Raw genomic sequence first — 22,231 nt, 5'->3', positions numbered from 1 at the left:
GACAAGGACAATTTAGTGATGCTGGGAGATTTTAACTTACACATTGATGACTCCTCTGAGCCAGAAACTACGTTTTTTTCAAAGTATGGGCCAGACATTAACTCTAGATTTTTTACCTACCAGTTCTACCCACAGGGCAGGTCACTTGGTTTACTTGATATTTCACTTTGATGTTTTCTGGCCACAAGGACATTGATTTGGACTGACCCTTGCCTACATTTATTTCTATTTGTGTATATTCATAACACCTTGTTCATCATAGGACAGGCAACATGGACACACTCCTCATTTATGTCAAGCCCTGACCATTGGACAGTCATTCTTGATTCAACTGCACCACTTGGCTGCTCTATTATTGAGTGTCTAGTTCCGAATTGCTTCACAACTGATTAGATGTGTTAATCTTAATGAAATTGAGCACTCCCCGGTAGTGCAGGCTCTCTACTCCGTTGTCTAATTCTGATCTTGTAGTGTAAAGCAGCATTATAAAAGGTTGGAGAGCGACTAGGAAGATTACACGTTTGCTGACAAGATTTCTCATCTTTGCCCGACTGTTCATCTGAAAGCAATCAGTCATATTATTGCCTGCTTGCTTACAGGATAATGCAACTCTTTGCAGTTTATTGGAATGATCCCAAACTCCTGGCCAACCCCGAAATCCTATTTAAACATGAGCCCATTTCGGGAACGCTAGGGGGCGGGCTAACAAGATGGCCGCACTGTTGTGAGGCTCTGTTCGCCCGGGAAAAAAATTCAATATTATCCTATGTGTAACGGAGGAGCAGTTTCCACAAACGAGAGGCTGCAGTGGCGGAAAGTCAGGAGCATCAGCAGAGCTGATTGATAGCAGGTAAAAAGCAGCCGTGGCTGAGATACGCGCTGAGACCCGGCGCGGCCTGAAGAGGGCCGGGAAGAAGAGACGTGCACAGCTGGGATGGTGAGTGAACCGCGTACGGAGGCATGAGGAGGCCTGCTGTGCAGCAGACCAAGAGGGCACAAGCAGAGGGGGCGCTGATGCGACAACTGATCGCTGGTGCAGCACAGAAGTATACCCCATAAACCAAGTAAGGTACGGTAACCATGTTGGAGGGAGATTTATTTAAGGGGCAAGAGGGCAGGGGGCTGAGCACAGAGCTCTGGGAGCCTGCACGGAATGATCGAGGGAGTGAGATAGGGACAAAAGGGGTACCTTAATTTGAGCCGGGGTGTCCGGGAACGCTCGCTCTAAAAATGGAAAAAACAGATATGTGAGCCATGGAAACTGAGGCTGAAAGTTTAACAGTTTTATTAAGAAGGTGCAACTTCAAGAAACTTCAAGATAAGGGCATAAAAAGTACAAGGTTCTGAATCCAGTGCTCCACATTCTCAGATAGCCACATGGATCAGTTTGCATTTACTGAATGAAAGCTTTTAAACTGTTAGTGACAGAGTCTGAAAATATACTCAAAAAGCATAATACATTTTATCAGGGAATACTCACGTCTACCTAAAAGTGAGCAATCCTGCAATTACAATATAAACATTTTAGATGTAAAAGAAAAAAACAAGGGTTAGAAGAGAACATAGCAAATATAACATTTCATATGGCAGAGTATAAAATAGAACAGTACACTTTAAAATAAATGAACAAGAGCTCTTGGGGAAAACCTACACAGCCTGTCACCTACATACAGGCGAGAAGGTAGGGCAACGATGTCTCTGTGGACTCCCTTTTTATATTCTTTAAGGCGGTGAGAAGTCTATGGTAACGTCATCTCACGCCACTTCTACCTACGTCACTTATGGCATGATTCGCACTTTTCTCCATACATGGTGGTGCCTTTTCCAGTAACGGTGGCACGTAAGCTAGGTGAAAGTTCATCTCTCAGGCTAGGCGCGTGTCGTAAAATTGCATTGGGCAAGCAGAAAAATGTGTATTGTAAAGGGATTTTATATATAAATCTGCATGTCCTGCTTTGCCACATTCATCGCTTCAGTTTGACACATCTGCGGTGGGCACTTCCCTAATCTCAGGTACTGGCCCAGGATGTGGTCTGCTGTATGTCGAAAGAACAGGGGGATGTTGTACTTTTTGAGACAGTGAACTTTGCACATGGGTGGGTTGGGGCTCTTTGTTTGGAGCAGGAGGCCTAACAGAGAGAGGAGCTGGATGAGATTTTGATCAGACATGCCCTCAGCCTGCTACACAGAAAAATGGCGGCACTATGGTCAACCTAACCAAAGGCCTACATATTGAGCAGAAGGGCCTACACAGGGGTTTATGCTGGCTGAGTGATAAGAATGTCCCAGGGTATTAGTTATATGGAAAAATCGGCCCCTCTTTCAACAACACAGTGGGATTGAAGAGGCACTCATGCTGTACTCTGCTCGGGCCTACCGGCCTAAAACAGAGACCTCACTGTACTCCCCCCGGTCACCAATCGGCGCGGATAACCACGCTCATTTGCCGCTGCCCCCTTGGTGTTGTCTGCAAGGAGGAGGTGGAAACTTTTAACAAAAAACGCGGAGACTGGTACGAGCAGAACCACGCTTGGCAGTGCTCGATAATGCGTGCAAGGCCTAGCGGCAGATATTAACGACAGCTGCTGCATCAGAAAAGGAAAAATAGCCCGACACAACACATGCATGGAGGCCGGTCACTTCCCACAGAGCTACTAGTCTGAAGGAGAGGTACTAGCAACAAACGTGTGAAATTGTGTACAGCACATCGTACAGCTCAATATTCGGGCGCAATCGGTGGGGAAAGCTGAATATGGTGTAATAAATAAATAAATAAATAGTAGAGTTTGGACGCCATTTTGATTGTGCAGAAAGAAAAAAACGGGTGTCCGAATTTGCTGGACTGTCGATACAAAAGAAACTGCAGCGTCATAATAGAGACGTAGAGCACAGAGCTGCGGTCAAATCAAAGTATCTCATTTATAAAGGTACTAACTGCATGGTAAGATCAGCACGCACAGGCAGCACGCAAACCCTGAATAGACTGTGGCATACAAATAGCGGGAGTGCTGAGTGGAGTAAATACGTAAGAGACCAGCAGTTTAAAACTCATGCACCAAGTAGTCTGAACACTACATCCGGGGGAAAAACCGAACGCAGAAGAAGAGAGTGGTGGAACGCATGTGTTGTCTCTGAGGGTTAGAGGCTTCTATGCCGAGCCAGGAAGTTACGCTGCACCAGCACTAATTACACATAGTCCTGCGAGGTACAGATTGTCGCATCAAAAACTGGTAACTGACAAAGTAGTATACACGATTGGCAAAATGGATGGGAAACAGGCCAAGTTACTGTTCAAAGCTCGCAGAATGCCCAGAGAACAGACGCAGGACACTGAGCAAGATGGGGCAGACCAAATGGAACACAAACTTGAAGAAGAGGACATGTAAACACTGCTGCTCACAAAGAAAAACGGTCTCTCATCCTTTGGAGAGAAAATGGATACGATGTGCGCCAGGATGGACCATATCACGCAGAAGTTAGAATAACAAGATGGAAGACTGGGTGAGAGGAGAATAGAATATCGACGCTGGAGGACGACCAAACACAAGCAATAGGACAAATCACGGAAATGGACAAGCTTCTCAAGGTGATAGCGGCTAAAAATTAAGACCTTGAAGCGAGATCAAGATGAAACAAAATAAGAATCCTTGGAATTCCAGAGACCACCAACACAGGAAAAATGGAAGAATACATAGAAAAGCCTGTTTTGGCTGCTGATCGTTGAAAGAGCGCACAGGACACTGGTGCACAAACCTCCACCAGGTGCACCACGAAGAACAATAGTCGTAAGGTTGCTAAATTATAGAGACAGCGACATAGCTATACGTAAGACAAGGGAGATGAAAACCGTGGTATTTGCGAACAATGCAATACAAATACATACAGAATAGGGTTGGGCAGATATCGCAGAGTTTTACTCTTCCGAAATTTGCAGTTACCTAAAAACTCTGTGAGATTCTGCTCTGTCGCGCTGCACACACTGATTTCAGTGGCGAGAGCTTGTCCCGCCCTCTAAAATCAGTGCAAACACCACCATGCAGCATGCCAGAGGGCGATCCTGCTGCTCAAGTATATTTTCTACTCGAGGGGCAGCTTTTGAAACAGGAGCAGCAATTTTCTCAACGTGGTCTGTAGCAACCTGCTGTGACCGCTTCCATTGAGAAATCTGGGTGGAAGGCAGTCTGGCGCTCAGTTTTCTTCCCTCACCAACTTACCGTTGGCGAGCCATACACGGGAAAAACTCCTCCATGGAGTGGTTGGCGCAGTTTGTACCGAACTCCATGCTCCAAGCGGAGCGGGCAAAACTTTGAAAACTCTGCCAATGGAGCAGAGTCTACTGCGCAGCCCTAACACAGAATCATGGTTATCTGGATAGCCTGCTCACACATAAGATGCCATGCACATTGAGTGAGAACACATTTAAAGCCTCACTCAGACACTTGTAGCCCCCATGTCTATCCTTGTTACTAAGATACTATGTTGTCCATGCTTAAATCCGTATTTGTAAGGAGCAAACTACTCACCCTTATGGGTCTCAAGGCGCTGGGGGCCATCGTGGAAATTAAGCGAGCTATTGCCCAGAGTCACATGGTGCTGTGCTGAGCTGCCGCCGGAGCCGGGGATTGAACCGTGAACCCTGTGCCCTGTTCGCTGCACCACACCTCTCCACTGCTACTCTCTTTGCGTTTGAGGTGCCTCTAACCCCTGCCCCTAGAGCCATTCAGTTATGCATATTTGTAGAGCACATTATCACGTTAAAAGGTATCCAGGCACTGAGCAGGTCTGTGTGCCTAGAGCGGCCTAGGGAAAAGCCAGGATTTTATCAGCTTCTTACAGAACTCCAGAAGAGAGAAGGAGGATCTAATGTGAAGTGGGATGATTTTCTCACTTTAAGATCAATGTAGGAAAAGGCCTGAGTTCTGGATCTGGTTCTGTGTATGCGCAGGATGTGTGCAAGTGGGAGTCCGGAAAAGCAGACGTGTTTAGGGGGATGGTGGAAGGAGATACAATGGTTCAGGTAGACGGGGCCTAGGTTGAGTAGTGCCTTGAATGTGTGAGTAAGGAGTATGAACTGTGTGTTTATCTTTCACAAGCCAGCATTCTGGACAGTTTAAAGTCATCTGGTGAATTGCCTCACTTATTCTGGCAAAGAGGGTGTTCTTGTAGTGCAGCTTGCTTGTAACAATGGCGAGTGTGATGGTTCAAAGATTTTCCTCAGCATCTTGAGGGTGTGGAACCAGTATACTGAGATGGCATTATCATGAGTGGTCATGTCGAGTGTGCAGTCAAGAATTATCCTGTGGTTCCTGGCACGGGTGGTGGGGGTGGATCCAAAGCCATCCGGAGACATGGTGGAGTCCCATGGTGATGTGTTCTTGTCGAAGGTCACTAGTTCTGTCATGTTGGTGTTGAGCTTGAGACAGTTGGACTTCATCCAGAGGGCGACAGCCATCATGCAGGTGTTGAAATCGTTCCTTGTGTTGGGGGGTCTTGTCCAAGATTGAGAGTATGAGATGCATGTCATCGGCATTGGAGAGGATGTTGATGTTGTTGGCCAAGTGTTTCCCCAGATGTAGCCCTGTTCCCTGATGACAATAAGCAATGAGGTTGTAGCAGAAAAATGTGAGCTGATATGAGGGGCTGTTCCTCCGGTGCCCCATAAGGGTCCATCAGAGAAAAAGTCTGGAATACCCTAAGTCCCTGGCAAGTATGCATATGGCGGAAAAGACTTGAATACCCATATCCTTAACAAAAGGAGCAATGCTCCAACATACCCTGTCTCATCCACTGGTATCCCTAACAAGTGGTGATGTATAAGAGAGTATCACACACATACAGGCAGATGCATCAATGTTGTTTTTTTGCGATTCCTTAATTGCGATTTTTAAGGAATCGCAATTAAGGAATCGCAAAAGCCTATGCCTGAAGAAATCGCTAAAAAAAAAGCGATTTCTAAATATTCCTTAATTGAGACTCGCAAATTGCGAGTCGCAATTAAGGAATACCTCCCCATTCATTCCTATGGGCCTAGAGGCCCATAGGAATGAATGGGAAGACATTCTCAATTTGCGATTCGCAATTAGCGAATCGCAAATTGAGAATGCATTTTTCAAGGGTGCAGGGGTGTCCAAAGGACACCCTGTTGCACCCCTGAAATTGATCTGTGCACATATGTTGCGCACACACATGCCCTTAGGGCATGTGTGTGCGCAACATGAAACTTTGAAAAATGCACAAAAGAGCATTTTTCAAAGTTTTTGCAAATTAACATGAAGTTGAACTTCATGGTAATTTGCTCCCCCTATTTGCGAAATCGCAGATTTTTTAACTTTCATGCATTGCATTTAAGGAATCACAAAATGCGATTCCTTAAATGCAATCGCAAATTGAGAACTCACAATTAACTGTGAATTCTCAAATTGCGAGGGCCTTGACCCTTGATGCATCCCAAAAGCAAATTTTGCGATCGCAAACGGCCGATTTTTGTGAATCGCAACCGTTTGCGATCGCAAAAGGCTTTGATGCATGTGCCCAATAGTTCCAACAATAATTCTTTAGGTCTGGGCCCTCCTCCAACTCCTTTTTGTTCTCTGCGGCTTTTGTAGATGGTCTTTGGCCACGGGTTGCCTTGGGTAATCTACCCACTGTTGTCTGAGACCTTGCTTGGTGCTAGATCATCCAGCACTTAAGTCTCTGGGGTTCACATCTTTTGGTCCCCTGGGGTCTATCCCTCCCGGGCAAAGCTTGGGCGCACCCAAATGCAATCTTCTTGCTATAGTTCACTATGCTAGGGGTGCAGAGCTGGGGTCCCTCAGTACTACAATGCTGGCAAATCACCTGCAAAATCACCCTCTCACATTTTTTTCTGCTCTGGAAAACTTCAGAACACGCAGACACTCCCTGGCCAATTGGGCAGATTGAGGCACTGCCACTCGTCAAGGCTAGTCACGGGCATTACTGGAGATGTCATCATATCTTCCTAATAGTAAAGACTGTTCCCCCAATTTCTGAGCCAGGATCATTCTATGGTAACCTTAAAGTTCCTGCAGGAGTACCACACAAATGCAACCAACCTGTGATTTGCCTTCCAAATCAGCTCCACTCGCCTTAATGGCAATAGGAGTGACTTAACAAGTTAGGTAACTTTCAAAGGCCAGAACAGTTGTCTATTATCTGGACATGACTCACCCTAATGATGTAAAGGCTGTGACAAGGAAGAGGAATGGATTGGTAATGGAGATGCTAATCTTATGCCGAACCATCATTTCTCTATTTTTATAAGGAACAATGACCATGGCCAGTGATACTCAAATGACCTGCACTGAAACGTTAACCCTGCGCTATCTACTTTTCATGAGATAGTGCCATTGTGAAGGGAGTTACACACTATGTGCCCGATTCACAGAACTAACTTAAGACAAAATCCTAAACGTACTACTTTTGGTATTCACAGAAGTTAGGATGTTGTCTTAAGACAGACTTAAGACAGACTTAAGTTAGGATTCTGTCTTAAGTCTGTCTTAAGTCTGTTTTTAGACAAAATCCTAACTTCTGTGAATACCAAAAGTAGTAAGTTTAGGATTTCGTCTTAAGTTAGTTCTGTGAATCAGCCCCGTTCTCCTTTTTTTGGCACCACTGTTCTATTCAGCTGAAAATGTAACTGCATTGTCTGAAGTATCTATTGTTGTATTAGTATGTTTAATGTACCCTTGATAACTTATTGGTAAATAAGTATTGTTGTCTTTTTCAGTATGAGGACATCGCAGTTATTTCCAGTGGGAGTGATTAATGGTGAGTATAATATAAGAGAGGATTACAATAACCCAAACCACAGGAGGTGATGTTCTTATAGCAATCCATCAAGAAAGGAGTCTTAATGGTACAGGGGACACTCTGGCCCCATGGCCTGCAGATCTGCAAACTTTTCCTAAGCGGGCTCGTGCTGTTTAGGAGCTGCTCCCTTAGTCCATGTGCCACAGGGCCTCCAGCGGACAGATAAAATGATTTGAAAGGATTTTAAGCTATGAGATAGCTCTCTGTCATACTGATATTTTTTGGCTCTTTTATAATGACATGATGGAAATTTATAACATCGGAGGAAGAACTACAAAAATATTTTGGATGCTTCAATTATATGACTTAGGTGATAAATAGCACAGATTTTTTCGATAATGAAAATGGGTTTGTGCCCACACTATTGTTTATTAAGACTGTGCCCATGTTTAAGTATAGGGGGCTGCGGTAAAAGACAACACTGCATTACAATAACACAACTGTAATACAATGGAAGAAAATACAAACATGGCTCACCAATACAGCAACACAGTAGTAAAACACACCGCCATTGTGCTGCTGTATTTTGAGTTGAGTTATGCATTTTGGTTTGTTTTGTATGTTGTGTTTTATTGGGTTGAGCTAGTGCTGTCTTGTGATTGCATTACTCTTTTGTGTTTGTTTGCTTGTTTGTTTGCTATGTTTATGAATTGCTCTGTTTCATTATTGTTGTTTTATGTTATTCTTGTGTTAGGTAGCTTCTTTTATAGATTACTAAAAATAATGCCAATGTTGTTGCCAAAGTCAGTGAAGCAAAATAATAACCACTGTCTAAAACTCACAAATACCGTGAACCCTGTTGCAATTTCTTTCCACCAACGTAATTACAAATACATTTAATGTATTTATGGAGTTTGGTCTATATCTTTAGCAAACCATATGACAAATATGACACAAATGCATGGCATAGGCCATTCATCACAACAGCAGTTCTTATGCTTCTATATGTGATTGTCCACTGATGTCTTTTGATAAGACGCTTGCTAGGTCTAGCAGAGATGACATAGAGGTCTCTCGAGCCCACAGCATGCATTGCAAAAGTGCTGTTGGAGTTCTGTCTGAACAAAGATATATTTCTCTCTTCATTGTTTTCATATCTCCATCTTGTCTTAACTGAGGTGACATTATATGATTTGGCCATGTGGTATCTCTAAAGTCACGCGGATCTTGGTTCACCAGACTAGATACGATAAAGCAACACAAGAGCGATATGATTGGGTATCAAAAGGAACTCAGACTGTCAAAACAAGGGACTAAACCCAATGAGTGAGACAACACACACTTAGATGTTAAAAAGAACCCTCACTCACCACCTAGTGGTGACATGCTTCATCATTGGGTTCTCACTGGAAGTGTGGAAAAGTAAATTCTGCCATGTTCTGTGTCCCTACGTGTCATCCATCATATGTTATGTGTGCATGATTAAATATGCATATGTATTCCCTATGTTCGATTCAAGACACAATTATAGTTGTGTCCACCTCTAGTATGCCAGTTTCCAGTTCTCGTGAATACTACGAATATCAGGTCTATGTAAAGCTACGTTGCCACGTTTCTCAGTGTGCACATTATTCCATTATAAAGTCCCCGTTTCTAGGCCTCAAAAGGGCCTGGACACCAGATTCAGCTCCTGTCTCCTGAGCCCTCGCTGAGGAGCGATACAGCCCCCACCTGTATCCTCGACCCTTCACTTACTTCCTGCCTCGCAGTGCCCGGTTCAGCCTGGCTCTGCCTCTGAGTCTGCCAAGAAAATGTTATGATTCCAGTTATCAGTTCAGTCCTCCTTCTCTGCATTCCTAAGCTACTGAACTGCATCAATAGTTTCCGTCATTGTCTAGCCTTCACGTCTCCACGTTAGAGAAATACTGCATTTAATGGTCATTTAATATTCTTCATCACGCACTACATGTAGAATAATGCATGGTCCAGTCTTAGAATCAAGTTAGCCTTTCCCCTCCTGACTTCTAGTTTATATCAACATGTTCTCTAAACATCGGATACTAGATACTGCTTAGGTACATGTCGCCCTGACTCTCCAGACTTCAGTCTCTGCTCCTAGCACAGAGTTCATAGCCCCAAGCTTCTCCTAGTGATACGTCATTGCCAGTTTGCGCGCACCACCAGGTTAGAGGTCCCGGCTCCTCAGGTAGCCCCCTCCATGGTTTCCGCCCTATTCATGACATATTCTGTTACGTTTGCATCACATGTCTATGTATACGCCCTGTTACACCCACTTTCACCCTTATCTTTCGCGACTGCTACGCGTCACGCCTTTTGCTCCACCCACTGCTCCGCCTATCATATGTACTGTAATGCAACTGTTTTACTATATATGCTTGTGTATTATTATTAAATGCTAGCGCGCTCATCCCAGATCCAGCCCCAGCAGCTGCTGGGCCCTGCCATCCTATTCCTATGCAGGTTGTCCTGTTCCTGTCCTTTATGCTGTAATAAACCTGCGAAACTCCTACTACCTCGAATCTTGACTCTTATTTATTGAGCTATCTGTTATTCATTTATACATTCAAAAATAGGGTATTATTTATTTATTTACCACATAATGGCGCCCGAACAGGGACTTGCCCTTTCCCCACGCGCCGGTGAAGCCACGCCGGCCCCCTGACCCTCTGCAGCCGTGACGGAACCATACCGTGCACGTGCAGATATTTCTGCTTCAAGTATCCCTCAGGCCCACGGAGGAGACGGAGGAGGCGGTCCAGCATCCAGACGAGGCGGTGGAGGAATGCGGCGAGTCCCGACCAGAGCCCAAGCCAAGAGTCCAAGGTCCGAGGTATCCGGAGGTCCACCCGTAACTTAAGTCCGAAGTTCGTTGTCCGTCGTCGAAGCAGTCCAGTCCAGTCCGAGGCCTTCCGTTCTTGCTGCCCGGTGAGTACCATTACTGGGGTAGTATCTAGACAGGGTCAATCTAATTGACTCTGGTCCGTGGGTTGGGGGTACCCAGACACACAAACGAAGTGTCCACTTCGGTGGATGCGGGTCCTGACGTGTCTCTTTATGAGACCGGTAAGTTTCGTACTGTTTCAGCAGTGCATCTAGTTTCTGTTCCAGTCAGTTCTGTTCTCGAGAAAATTCATATAAAGTCATATATTCTGTGTTCCGTATTCCAGGTAGTATTCTGTTCGAACTGTTATTTCTAAATGTTTTTCATGTATTTTAATGTCGTGGTATGAATGGGGAATAAGTATCGTGTTCATTGTGTATTGTATTGTGTCCAGATTATAGTCCAGTCATGCCCTTGTTTTCAAAATTACGTCAGTTAAAAACTAGAAAGGGTTTGTTAGAGGAAGCAGTTCCAGTCCCACCTAGGGACAGTCCAGGTCATTTTATGTATCAGAAGCATGGCATAAGTGCCATATTATATCTAGATTTATGGGTAGAGTATACAAAACAGTTAGAAGAAAAGTATAGATGGCCCGTATCGGGTACATGGGATGCCGAGTGCATCATGCGAGTAGAAGAGGCATTATGGAAAAAGAAAGCCAGACAATCACAGAAAGATGCCATCGAGCTATGGCGTAAAGAAGCTCATAAAAGAACCGAAAAAGAAATCAGAAAGTCAGAATTAAGTAGAGAATCCTTAGAACGAGCACAAGAAAAAGAACTAATCGAGATAGGTGAACAAGTCAAAGCCGAACAGTCAGACAGACAGAGGCATGCCCTCATTAAGGGTATGTATCCTCTTCTTGCCGAGGGCTTGCCAAAAGCGACCTCGGAGGCATCCAGTAATTTTCCGCCACCACTAGTTCCGATCAAGTTACGTCACAAACCAACCGCAGCTGATATTTTCATCTCGTCCTATTTGGACGACACAGTCCCAGAATATGCAAATCCTGTTCCCGCTCCACCAGTCCCTGTAAATCAGGCACTTCCCGTTCCTCCAGACACCGGGGTACCCTTTGCAGCACCTGCTACGGTCCCCCCGGTCCAGCCCGCCATACAAGTCCAGCCCGCATTCCAATTTCCCACCCTGCCAGGACGAAAAGCATCAGTTGATGATTCTAGTCTAGGGGCCGCAGGAGGAGGTCCTCCTCGAACCCCGCCGCCACATAAGCGTTTAACGGCAGCCGAATTACATATGCAAGCGTCACAACGTACACCCAGACTGTCTGTTGCAGAAATAAGAAAATCCCTTGCCGAATGCTGCTATGACCCAGTCCCAGGCGAAGATGATATGGTTTTATATTCATTACGCGTAAGAAATGTGGCCGAGTATCTAGTCACCCTACCAGATATGAAGGAAGATCTAGACAGAATATATCGTTTCATCCGTACAGGGGAAGATCCAGAAAGTATTAGTGATGTCATGTCCCAAAGGAAAGCTGAGACCCAGCTCATGATATTAAAGTTTCTGATTAATTGTCTAATAAGAGAACAAGATTACCCGTCCAAAAATCAGGCCGAAATGAAAGCCCTGATGAAGTGGAGTAATAGTATAGCCGAGGGTAAGCACAAGACTATCGGTGCTATGGAGAGTATGTACAAAAAAATCCGTAAAGAAATAATAAAGTTACACGAACAACGTAAAGCAGCACAAGTAAACGAGAAAGAAAGTAACTCTGATACTGAAGAGTTAGACGACGAGAATTCCGCCAGAATAGCGTATGTAGGACAACCTAGATTTCCAGATCGCCATTTACGTCTAGAACCCAAGTCTACGTTCCATCACCCAGTACCAGACCAAGGTTCTCTAGAACAAGTATTTCAAGCTACCGATCACATTTTGAAATCACGAATCGGTTACAGTGAGTTAAGTACTATGCATGAACAAGAACTAGCCCGATCAGCAGTCCGATGGATTACTGATTCTACCACTTTTCCAGACGAAATAGTGGCACAAATGTTTCTGAAAATGCCCCCAGCCGAGCAACGACTGGTGGGTATGTATATGATTCAGCACCTCATTACTCTGTATGAGGGTCAACATTCTGATCCAGGTCCGTTACATGATATCCTGAACGAGTTACTCCAGTATAGATGGAGAGGTCTAGGTACCGATTTAATTAGTGTCATTCTAGAACAGCGCCACAAATATAGAACGTTTCTGAACCCGCATTTTGTTCATGTCTCACCCCCAGAAAGTAAACCATTTTACATAGACAGACAGAATCCGTTACGAGAAGTCCACCCAGTTAGAGGAACGGGTGGCGAAATGCAGCGAGTGTTTGTATACACTCCGATCACAAAGATGGAACTTCTGGAGATGAAGAAATTAATTCCCTGTCATGATAAAGATCCAGCAGGGTTCCATAGAGAATTAAAAGACATGCTCCGTATGGGAGAATACACGTATCCAGATATAATTAAAATGTTAAAGGTTCTGCTGCCCGCAGGGGTGTATGAAAAGCTCAAGGAAAAAGACTGGGAGGTGGGAGAGAAAAAGATCGATTGGGCAGTCCTAGAAGCTGAAGATAAGATACGAGTACCAGGTACCGGTCTCAGGGATAAATGTAGAGAATTACCTGAATTATTGATTCAAGTTTTACCCAGATTATTAACAACTAAAAAGGAAGACTGGGATGCAATCTCAGCCTGTAAACAGAAACAAGACGAAGATATTAGTGATTTTTATTCTAGATTCGAGAAATGTTTTAGCATCAACAGTGGCCTCAAGACAAGTAGTGAGTCATACCCTCACCTTTTTGTTACTAAATTAGTCGAGAATTCAAGTCCACAAATTAAAAATCGAGTTTTGAAAGTCGAAAGTACCTGGCAAGCTAATACCCCGTCCCAGATGTTGCAGATGCTCCAATACCACCAGAATAGAATCAGAGAAGAGCAAGAACATGAAAGAAAACGTATGAAAGACACGAAAATGAAAGTACTAGTTGCACAATCTGTTCCTCAAGACAGTCAGAAGAGGGGTCCGAATCAAGCCAGTCATCCTGCAGCTCCCGTTAAAGGGAATTGCAATTATTGTAAACAGCCAGGTCATTTTATAAACGAGTGTGCAGTTCTGAAACACAACATAGCTACTGGTAAGACTAAAGAAAGACCACGTCCGCCTAGACAAGAACAAGTTTCACAGACTCCTCAGTTACAGAATGCACCACAGACAGTTACAGCACCGCAGCCTATCGCTGCAACACAGCATGTCACACAGCAGATGTACCAGTATGCACAGTCTGAGTATCCAGAGTACCAACAGTATTCATGAAACAGCCTAGAGAGGGAGGTAGGCTTGCCTCTCATCGAGATACCTGTAGATCAAGAAGGTCCCTATGTTCATAGTCAAGTATTAGGGAAAGACAGAAAGTTTTTGATCGATACAGGGGCAAGTAGGACCACAATTAGTCACGCCGAAGTTCCAGGGGCTCCGCTCTCAGGCTCAAGAAATGTTTCCCTTGGATTTTCAGGAAAGCCTATCGTAAATGAGATCTCAAAGCCAGTTTCTCTAGAAGTAGGTCCATTGTCCCGCACTACTGATCTGTTACTTACTAAGTCATGTCCAGAAAATCTATTAGGCATTAAGACACTGAAAGAGTTAGGTGCAGTTATATGCTGTTCCCCAGAGGGAATACGATTGTTCCTACGTGACTTTAAGGGTCACTATGTATTACGAGATTTTGATTCAAGACTGTCTAATGTTCCACAGCATTTATGGGCGCAAGGTCCAACTGATGTAGGTTACATGCAAATCACACCCTATCGTGTGACTCTCAAGCCAGGTGTAGTGTTACCACGAATCAGACAGTACAGATTGCCACCTGAGGCTGTAGCAGCCTTATCCAAAATTATTGACGAGCTTATTGCTCAAGGAGTGGTTGTAGAAACTGACTCCAATGTATGTAATTCTCCGATCATTCCAGTCATGAAACGTACTGATCCAAATGCACCCCCAGTATATCGATTAGTGATTGACCTACGAGAGCTTAATAAGTGTATTATTCCTCAGTACCCAGTTGTCCCAGACATCTCTTCCCTATTAACAGCCATTGATTCCGAAGCCACGTTCTTTACTGTAATCGACCTCAAGAACGCGTTTTTTAGTGTTCCCATTCATCCAGACAGCCAGTTCCTTTTCGGATTTTGTTTAAATGGAAGGAGCTATAAATTCACACGAGCTCCTCAAGGTTTCACAGAAAGTCCTAGTATTTACAGTCAAGCACTTAAGAGACAACTAGACAACATTCACATGCCAACTGACACTGCCCTGCTCCAGTATGTCGATGATCTACTGATCACAGCCCGTTCTGAACGTGCTTGCGAGCAAGCATCCCTTACAGTCTTGTATTTCCTAGCCGAGATGGGGCACAAGGTGTCCCCTTCTAAGCTTCAATTCTGTGTCCAGCAAGTGGTATACTTAGGACACTTACTGTCCAAGAGGGGTAGGCAGTTGACACCAGACCGTATCCAGTTAATAGCGAGTCTTCCTCAGCCCAAGACCCAGAAGGAGGTACGTGCTTTTATTGGCCTTACTTCTTATTGCAGACAATGGATTCCTCAGTATGCATTTCTAGCCAAACCACTGATACAGTTGACGACACAGGAGGCAGCCGTATCGACTGTTCTCCCTTGGACATCTGAACATACACTCAGTTTCAATGAGTTAAAGAAAGCTTTATGCCAAGCTCCAGTTCTAGCGACACCGAACTACAGTAAGCCTTTTACACTTTTCGTTACTGAACGCGAAGGTACAGCATTATCTGTTCTCACACAAGATCAAGCAGGACAATACAAGCCATGTGCTTATTTTTCGAGCACATTAGATCCTGTAGCCCAGGCTCTGCCTGCGTGCCTCAAATCAGTTGCAGCCACAGCACTAGCTATCAGGCAAAGTGATTCCATAGTCTTAGGACATTTCCTGACAGTACAGGTTCCACACTCTGTGGAAGTTCTTTTGAACCGAACACAAACTCAGCACTTGACAATTGCACGTTTAACAGGTTATGAATTGACATTATTCCAGCCACACATAGAAATCAGACGCTGCAACATCCTGAACCCTGCTACACTGTTACCATCAGTTACTTCGAATTCTGCCACACATGATTGCGTGGAAGTAGTTAACATTACGACAAAGCCAAGACAAGATCTGACAGATACTCCGTTACCAGACCCCGACCTGACACTTTATGTGGATGGTTCATGTATGAGAACAAGTACAGGAGAACTAGTCGCCGCGTATGCAGTGACTACTGACACTGAAGTTATTGAGACACACCGTATTGACACCCTGTCCGCTCAAGCAGCAGAGCTAGTTGCTCTGACACAAGCCTGCATACACGCCAAGAACTTGAAAGTTAATGTCTACACGGATTCACGTTACGCATTTGGAGTCGTACACGACTTCGGAGTGCTCTGGCAGGAGAGAGGTTTCATGACTTCTCATGGAACCAAGATTCAGCATGGTCTCCTTATTCAAGCTCTGTTAGATGCCATACACTTACCGACATCTATCGCTATCATGAAATGCAAAGCACATACGAAAGTTACTGACATTATTTCCCAAGGTAATGATCTAGCAGATCGCACAGCCAAGCTTACAGCACAGACTCCAGACATTCCAGTTAATCAGACACATACTCCAGATCCGACTACATGTATGACAGTTAAGGACCCTACACAAGATGTCATAGATATACAGTTACATGCTACTCCCGAAGAAATTAAGAAATGGTCCGAACAAGGAGGGGTCCAGACAGATCAAGGATGGTTACCGAAGGGTAGAGCAACATGGTTTCTCCCCGACTCTATGGTTCAAGTCATTATTAATACCGCACATAGTCCAGCACATTTAGGAGAAAAAGCTATGTTAGACAGTATCCAGAATATTTGGTTCAACAAGCATTTACGAGCTGCAGCCAAGCAGAAAGTCTGTACCTGTATGATATGTTGTCAGTTTAATCCAGGTAAAAGTGTCCCGGTGGAACAAGGTGGATTCCAGCCCCCTGACCACCCTTTTGAAGTCCTCCAGATGGATTATATTCAGATGGAGCGATGTCGAGGTTTCAAGTATGTCCTTGTAGTTGTATGCGCTTTGTCCAGGTGGACAGAAGCATATCCAGTCCCAGATTACACAGCCGCGACCACTGCCAAGCAGTTGGTTCGTGAGTTCTTCCCCCGTTATGGACTCCCTAGAGTCGTATATTCTGATAACGGTCAGCCATTCTCATCTGAACTCATGAAGCATGTTTCCCTGTTGTTAGGGTACCAGTGGAAGTTTCATTGTGTACGCCATCCTGAAGCAGCCGGTCTCGTAGAGAGACATAATCAGACTCTGAAAATCCGTATCGCCAAAGTATGCAAAGAAAAAGGTGTGGACTGGCTGGTAGCTCTACCAGTTGCTTTATTTTAAATACGCATGGTCGCACATTCCAGATCAGGTCTGTCCCCGTATGAGGTCGTTTTCGGCCGCCCCCCTAACATGTGGGGTACTCCTAGACCCTGAAGTATTACCGATGTTTCAAGTAATATGCTGACAGATTACCTAGCTTCCTTGATGTCTGCCCTCAACTCATGTCGTTCACAGGTTGCCGCCGCATTTCCAGACAATACCGAGGTGACACCGCATGAAATCGTTCCAGGATCCATGGTGTTGGTGAGGAATTTTGACAGATCAAGTCCGCTGGAGCCTCGCTGGAAGGAGCCCCGACAGGTCCTCCTCACCACCCGTACAGCCGTGAAGTTGGAAGGTCGCAAAGGCTGGGTGCACCTTTCTCATATAAAAAAGTTTTATGGACTGAAACCCGTCTTAAAGAACATTTCCCAGGATTTGAAGGATTGCCAAAGCACCATTTTTAAGGACTGTCCCGCAAAAGACAATGTTACTACACCCCCCCTGTTAGAGAAAACTCCGCAACAGGAGTATAAGTTAAAACTCCGGTCTAGTAAAATAAGTCAGTCAGTTTGATTGTCTAAGTCCTCCCCTAGGTGAAACGGTTAGACTGTTTCTGACATGTATAAAATAGACCCCCATAGTGAGAGAGTTAGTCAAAACTCAATTCGATGTATCGTTTTTCTATGTTTCATATTATTTCTCAGCATTATGATTTCCTGCACCAGTTATGCATTTTACCTGTATCTTCCAGTTCCTCATGTAAATAAGTCTTCTAATGCTACTATAGAGCACATGTTTAGTGACCTACCTCCCCATGAACTCTCTTACCGCCTCGCTATGCGAAATAATTCCTTTATCCGCATGTTACATTACTCACACCAGACCAGCAATGCCACTAATTGTTGGGTGTGTGGTCGACTCCCCCCTTTCCAGACACCGAAGGGAGTTCTGCCACTTTTTCCTTATCCATTTTCACATAATGGTTCGTGTGGAGCATGGTCCACGTTAACGTCATCCTCAACAGATATGTCTTTTCTTAACAGTACATGTTTCCCAGACAAGCATGGTCTCCCCCACAGAACAGGTTTAGATCTAGAAAATGAAGTGTATAATTTAGGTAACTATTCTTCGAATTTCATGGTCCTGAATGTTCAGTCTGATACTACTCCAGACTTACCTGCTATTTCAGTATTACCAGTCAAAGGCGAATTATGTGTCCGAAATTATGGTTCTGTACATGTAGGACATAGTGATTGTACTACTATTGTCAAGTATAGTGACAGTGGGAAATCTATTTTCGAAGCTTCACGTCATTCTTATTTTATTTGTGGTCAAACTGCATATGTTCGTTTGCCCCTCGATTGGGAGGGAACCTGTTACATTGCCTTCCTACTGCCACCTGTTTTCCTAGCCCCACCTGATTATCACAGAAACACACATCTAGTACACATTAGACATAGAAGGGAGTCCCCAATTGTCGATTATACTGAAACTGCTCTAGAACAATATACAGATTTCAATAGAGGTTTCTTCTTCTTTATAGGACCTATCCAGAATAGTAAACTGATCCGTAGGTTAACCAGAACCCTCGAAGCTGTAGTAAATGAGACTGCCTCTGCTCTAGGTAACTTAACCGAAGAGCAATCTGCTATGAGATTTGTCGTTTTACAGAATCGTCTCGTCCTTGACGTCATACTGGCCGATAGGGGCGGGGCCTGTAGAGTCATCGGATCTAGTTGCTGCATTTTCATTCCAAATAACGCGCCGTCTGTTTATTCAGCTATAACCAGACTCCATAAAATTGCCCATCTGATACACCAAGATCCAGGCACCTGGACATGGTCCGGTTGGTTCTGGAATATAATTTCCGCATGGGGATGGAAAATATTGTCCTTCCTAGGTATTGCAGTAGCGATCATATTCAGCTGCTGTCTCTGTATACAATGTGGCCCTGCGATTTGCGGCATTTGTGCTACCTCTTGTATTCCTAATCCCAAACCCCGTTCTAAATCCCGTTCCAGGATAATTCGAGACGAGCAAATGATACTGTATGAAATGATAGATGGTATCATGAATATTGATGTTTCCTGATGGAAACGTAGTGACAAGGAGGGAATGTGGAAAAGTAAATTCTGCCATGTTCTGTGTCCCTACGTGTCATCCATCATATGTTATGTGTGCATGATTAAATATGCATATGTATTCCCTATGTTCGATTCAAGACACAATTATAGTTGTGTCCACCTCTAGTATGCCAGTTTCCAGTTCTCGTGAATACTACGAATATCAGGTCTATGTAAAGCTACGTTGCCACGTTTCTCAGTGTGCACATTATTCCATTATAAAGTCCCCGTTTCTAGGCCTCAAAAGGGCCTGGACACCAGATTCAGCTCCTGTCTCCTGAGCCCTCGCTGAGGAGCGATACAGCCCCCACCTGTATCCTCGACCCTTCACTTACTTCCTGCCTCGCAGTGCCCGGTTCAGCCTGGCTCTGCCTCTGAGTCTGCCAAGAAAATGTTATGATTCCAGTTATCAGTTCAGTCCTCCTTCTCTGCATTCCTAAGCTACTGAACTGCATCAATAGTTTCCGTCATTGTCTAGCCTTCACGTCTCCACGTTAGAGAAATACTGCATTTAATGGTCATTTAATATTCTTCATCACGCACTACATGTAGAATAATGCATGGTCCAGTCTTAGAATCAAGTTAGCCTTTCCCCTCCTGACTTCTAGTTTATATCAACATGTTCTCTAAACATCGGATACTAGATACTGCTTAGGTACATGTCGCCCTGACTCTCCAGACTTCAGTCTCTGCTCCTAGCACAGAGTTCATAGCCCCCAGCTTCTCCTAGTGATACGTCATTGCCAGTTTGCGCGCACCACCAGGTTAGAGGTCCCGGCTCCTCAGGTAGCCCCCTCCATGGTTTCCGCCCTATTCATGACATATTCTGTTACGTTTGCATCACATGTCTATGTATACGCCCTGTTACACCCACTTTCACCCTTATCTTTCGCGACTGATACGCGTCACGCCTTTTGCTCCACCCACTGCTCCGCCTATCATATGTACTGTAATGCAACTGTTTTACTATATATGCTTGTGTATTATTATTAAATGCTAGCGCGCTCATCCCAGATCCAGCCCCAGCAGCTGCTGGGCCCTGCCATCCTATTCCTATGCAGGTTGTCCTGTTCCTGTCCTTTATGCTGTAATAAACCTGCGAAACTCCTACTACCTCGAATCTTGACTCTTTTTTATTGAGCTATCTGTTATTCATTTATACATTCAAAAATAGGGTATTATTTATTTATTTACCACAGAAGGACCGAATGTCCTCCCAGTGTGCTACTACGCCTGCTTACAGCGGAGCGGGTTTACTGTGTGTTGAATAGTGCCAACCAAAGAAGTGTGAAAAAACGTGCAAAGGTTAAAAAATGTCAAGTTATGACTATCAACAATTTTATTAAGAGTCCAACTTGCATTGGTTAAAAGAAGTGAAAAAATAGGACTGCTACAGTGTTTTTTTTATTGAAAACCCATGGTCCTAAAATGAGCGGTCAACATGTTTCTGCAATGAGCCAAAAAATCGCTCTGCATTCGTCAGGACCTATTAATCAATCTTCCGGCGGTGTGCACGCACTAAGGCGCACCCGTCCGTGAAGATATCAGTGTGAAAAAAGTAGAATAAATTATTTTATTACTCACGGTATTAGCCGCGGGGGCACTCACAGTATTTACTGGGGCCCATTTACTGTGAAGGAAAAGAATATGTTGGCAGGTTAAATAGTCAAAATCATACATTGTTATATTCATCAATTCAAGCCCTTCACCATAAATAATGGGTTTAGTGCCAAGTTATTTCATAATCCAGCTTCAGTGTATGAGCATCCAGGGAGAGAGATTTTTATCAAACCCGGCAGACCTAGCTAATGGTCCGGGAACCGGTCATGTCGTGATTAATTCTGACATTTCCCAGCTATAAATTAACTTTATTTCTCTTCAGATTACTGAAAATAAAGTATAACGTTAATGACTATCAATGTCAAAAACGGCCATTGTTGTGCAAAGAATTGAAAAGACATTGAAATCTCAGCAGTGCATACTCGTTATATAAAAACTCGTGGTTTGTTTTAAAAGAAGGTCAAAACGAAAGACGACTCAGAACTACTCACATAACAGCAATTAGTTCAATGCTTCATGGGCAATCACGGCAGAGGTAATCTGACAAAGGTTTGCTGCTGGCTCGGTATTTATTTACACTGCATTAATTTCTAGGTAGCACGGCGTGAAGATTACCTCTGCCGTGATTGCCCATGAAGCATTGAACTAATTGCTGTTATGTGAGTAGTTCTGAGTCGTCTTTTCGTTTTGACCTTCTTTTAAAACAAACCACGAGTTTTTATATAACGAGTATGCACTGCTGAGATTTCAATGTCTTTGCAATTCTTTGCACAACAATGGCCGTTTTTGACATTGATAGTCATTAACGTTATACTTTATTTTCAGTAATCTGAAGAGAAATAAAGTTAATTTATAGCTGGGAAATGTCAGAATTAATCACGACATGACCGGTTCCCGGACCATTAGCTAGGTCTGCCGGGTTTGATAAAAATTTCTTCCCGGATGCTCATACACTGAAGCTGGATTATGAAATAACTTGGCACTAAACCCATTATTTATGGTGAAGGGCTTGAATTGATGAATATAACAATGTATGATTTTGACAGTTTAACCTGCCAACATATTCTTTTCCTTCACAATAAATGGGCCACAGTAAATACTGTGAGTGCCCCCGCGGGTAATACCGTGAGTAATAAAATAATTTATTCTACTTTTTTCACACTGATATCTTCACGGACGGGTGCACCTTAGTGCGTGCACACCGCCAGAAGATTGATTAATAGGTCCTGACGAATGCAGAGCGATTTTTTGGATCATTGCTGAAACATGTTGACCGCTAATTTTAGGACCATGGTTTTTCAATAAAAAAAACACTGTAGCAGTCCTATTTTTTCACTTCTTTTAACCAATGCAAGTTGGACTCTTAATACAATTGTTGATAGTCACAACTTGACAATTTGTAACCTTTGCACGTTTT

At 44.0% G+C, this 22,231-nt stretch overlaps 1 protein-coding gene across 1 annotated transcript in view; it reads left to right on the top strand.

Moving 5' to 3' along the window:
• The window catches only part of LOC144807907 (uncharacterized), a 319,307-nt gene that overhangs the window by 261,581 nt on the left and 35,495 nt on the right, over positions 1–22,231 (top strand). Inside the window, exon 8 of the mRNA XM_078673503.1 lies at positions 7,751–7,791. Coding sequence (XP_078529629.1) covers positions 7,751–7,789 — 39 coding nt within the window. The 3' untranslated portion in view covers positions 7,790–7,791. The remainder of the gene's footprint in view (positions 1–7,750; positions 7,792–22,231) is intronic.

The sequence above is a fragment of the Lissotriton helveticus genome, chromosome 1_2, assembly GCF_964261635.1.
Source record: "Lissotriton helveticus chromosome 1_2, aLisHel1.1, whole genome shotgun sequence".
Classification (NCBI taxonomy): domain Eukaryota; kingdom Metazoa; phylum Chordata; class Amphibia; order Caudata; family Salamandridae; genus Lissotriton; species Lissotriton helveticus.
This window is presented reverse-complemented; position numbering and strand designations above follow the sequence as displayed.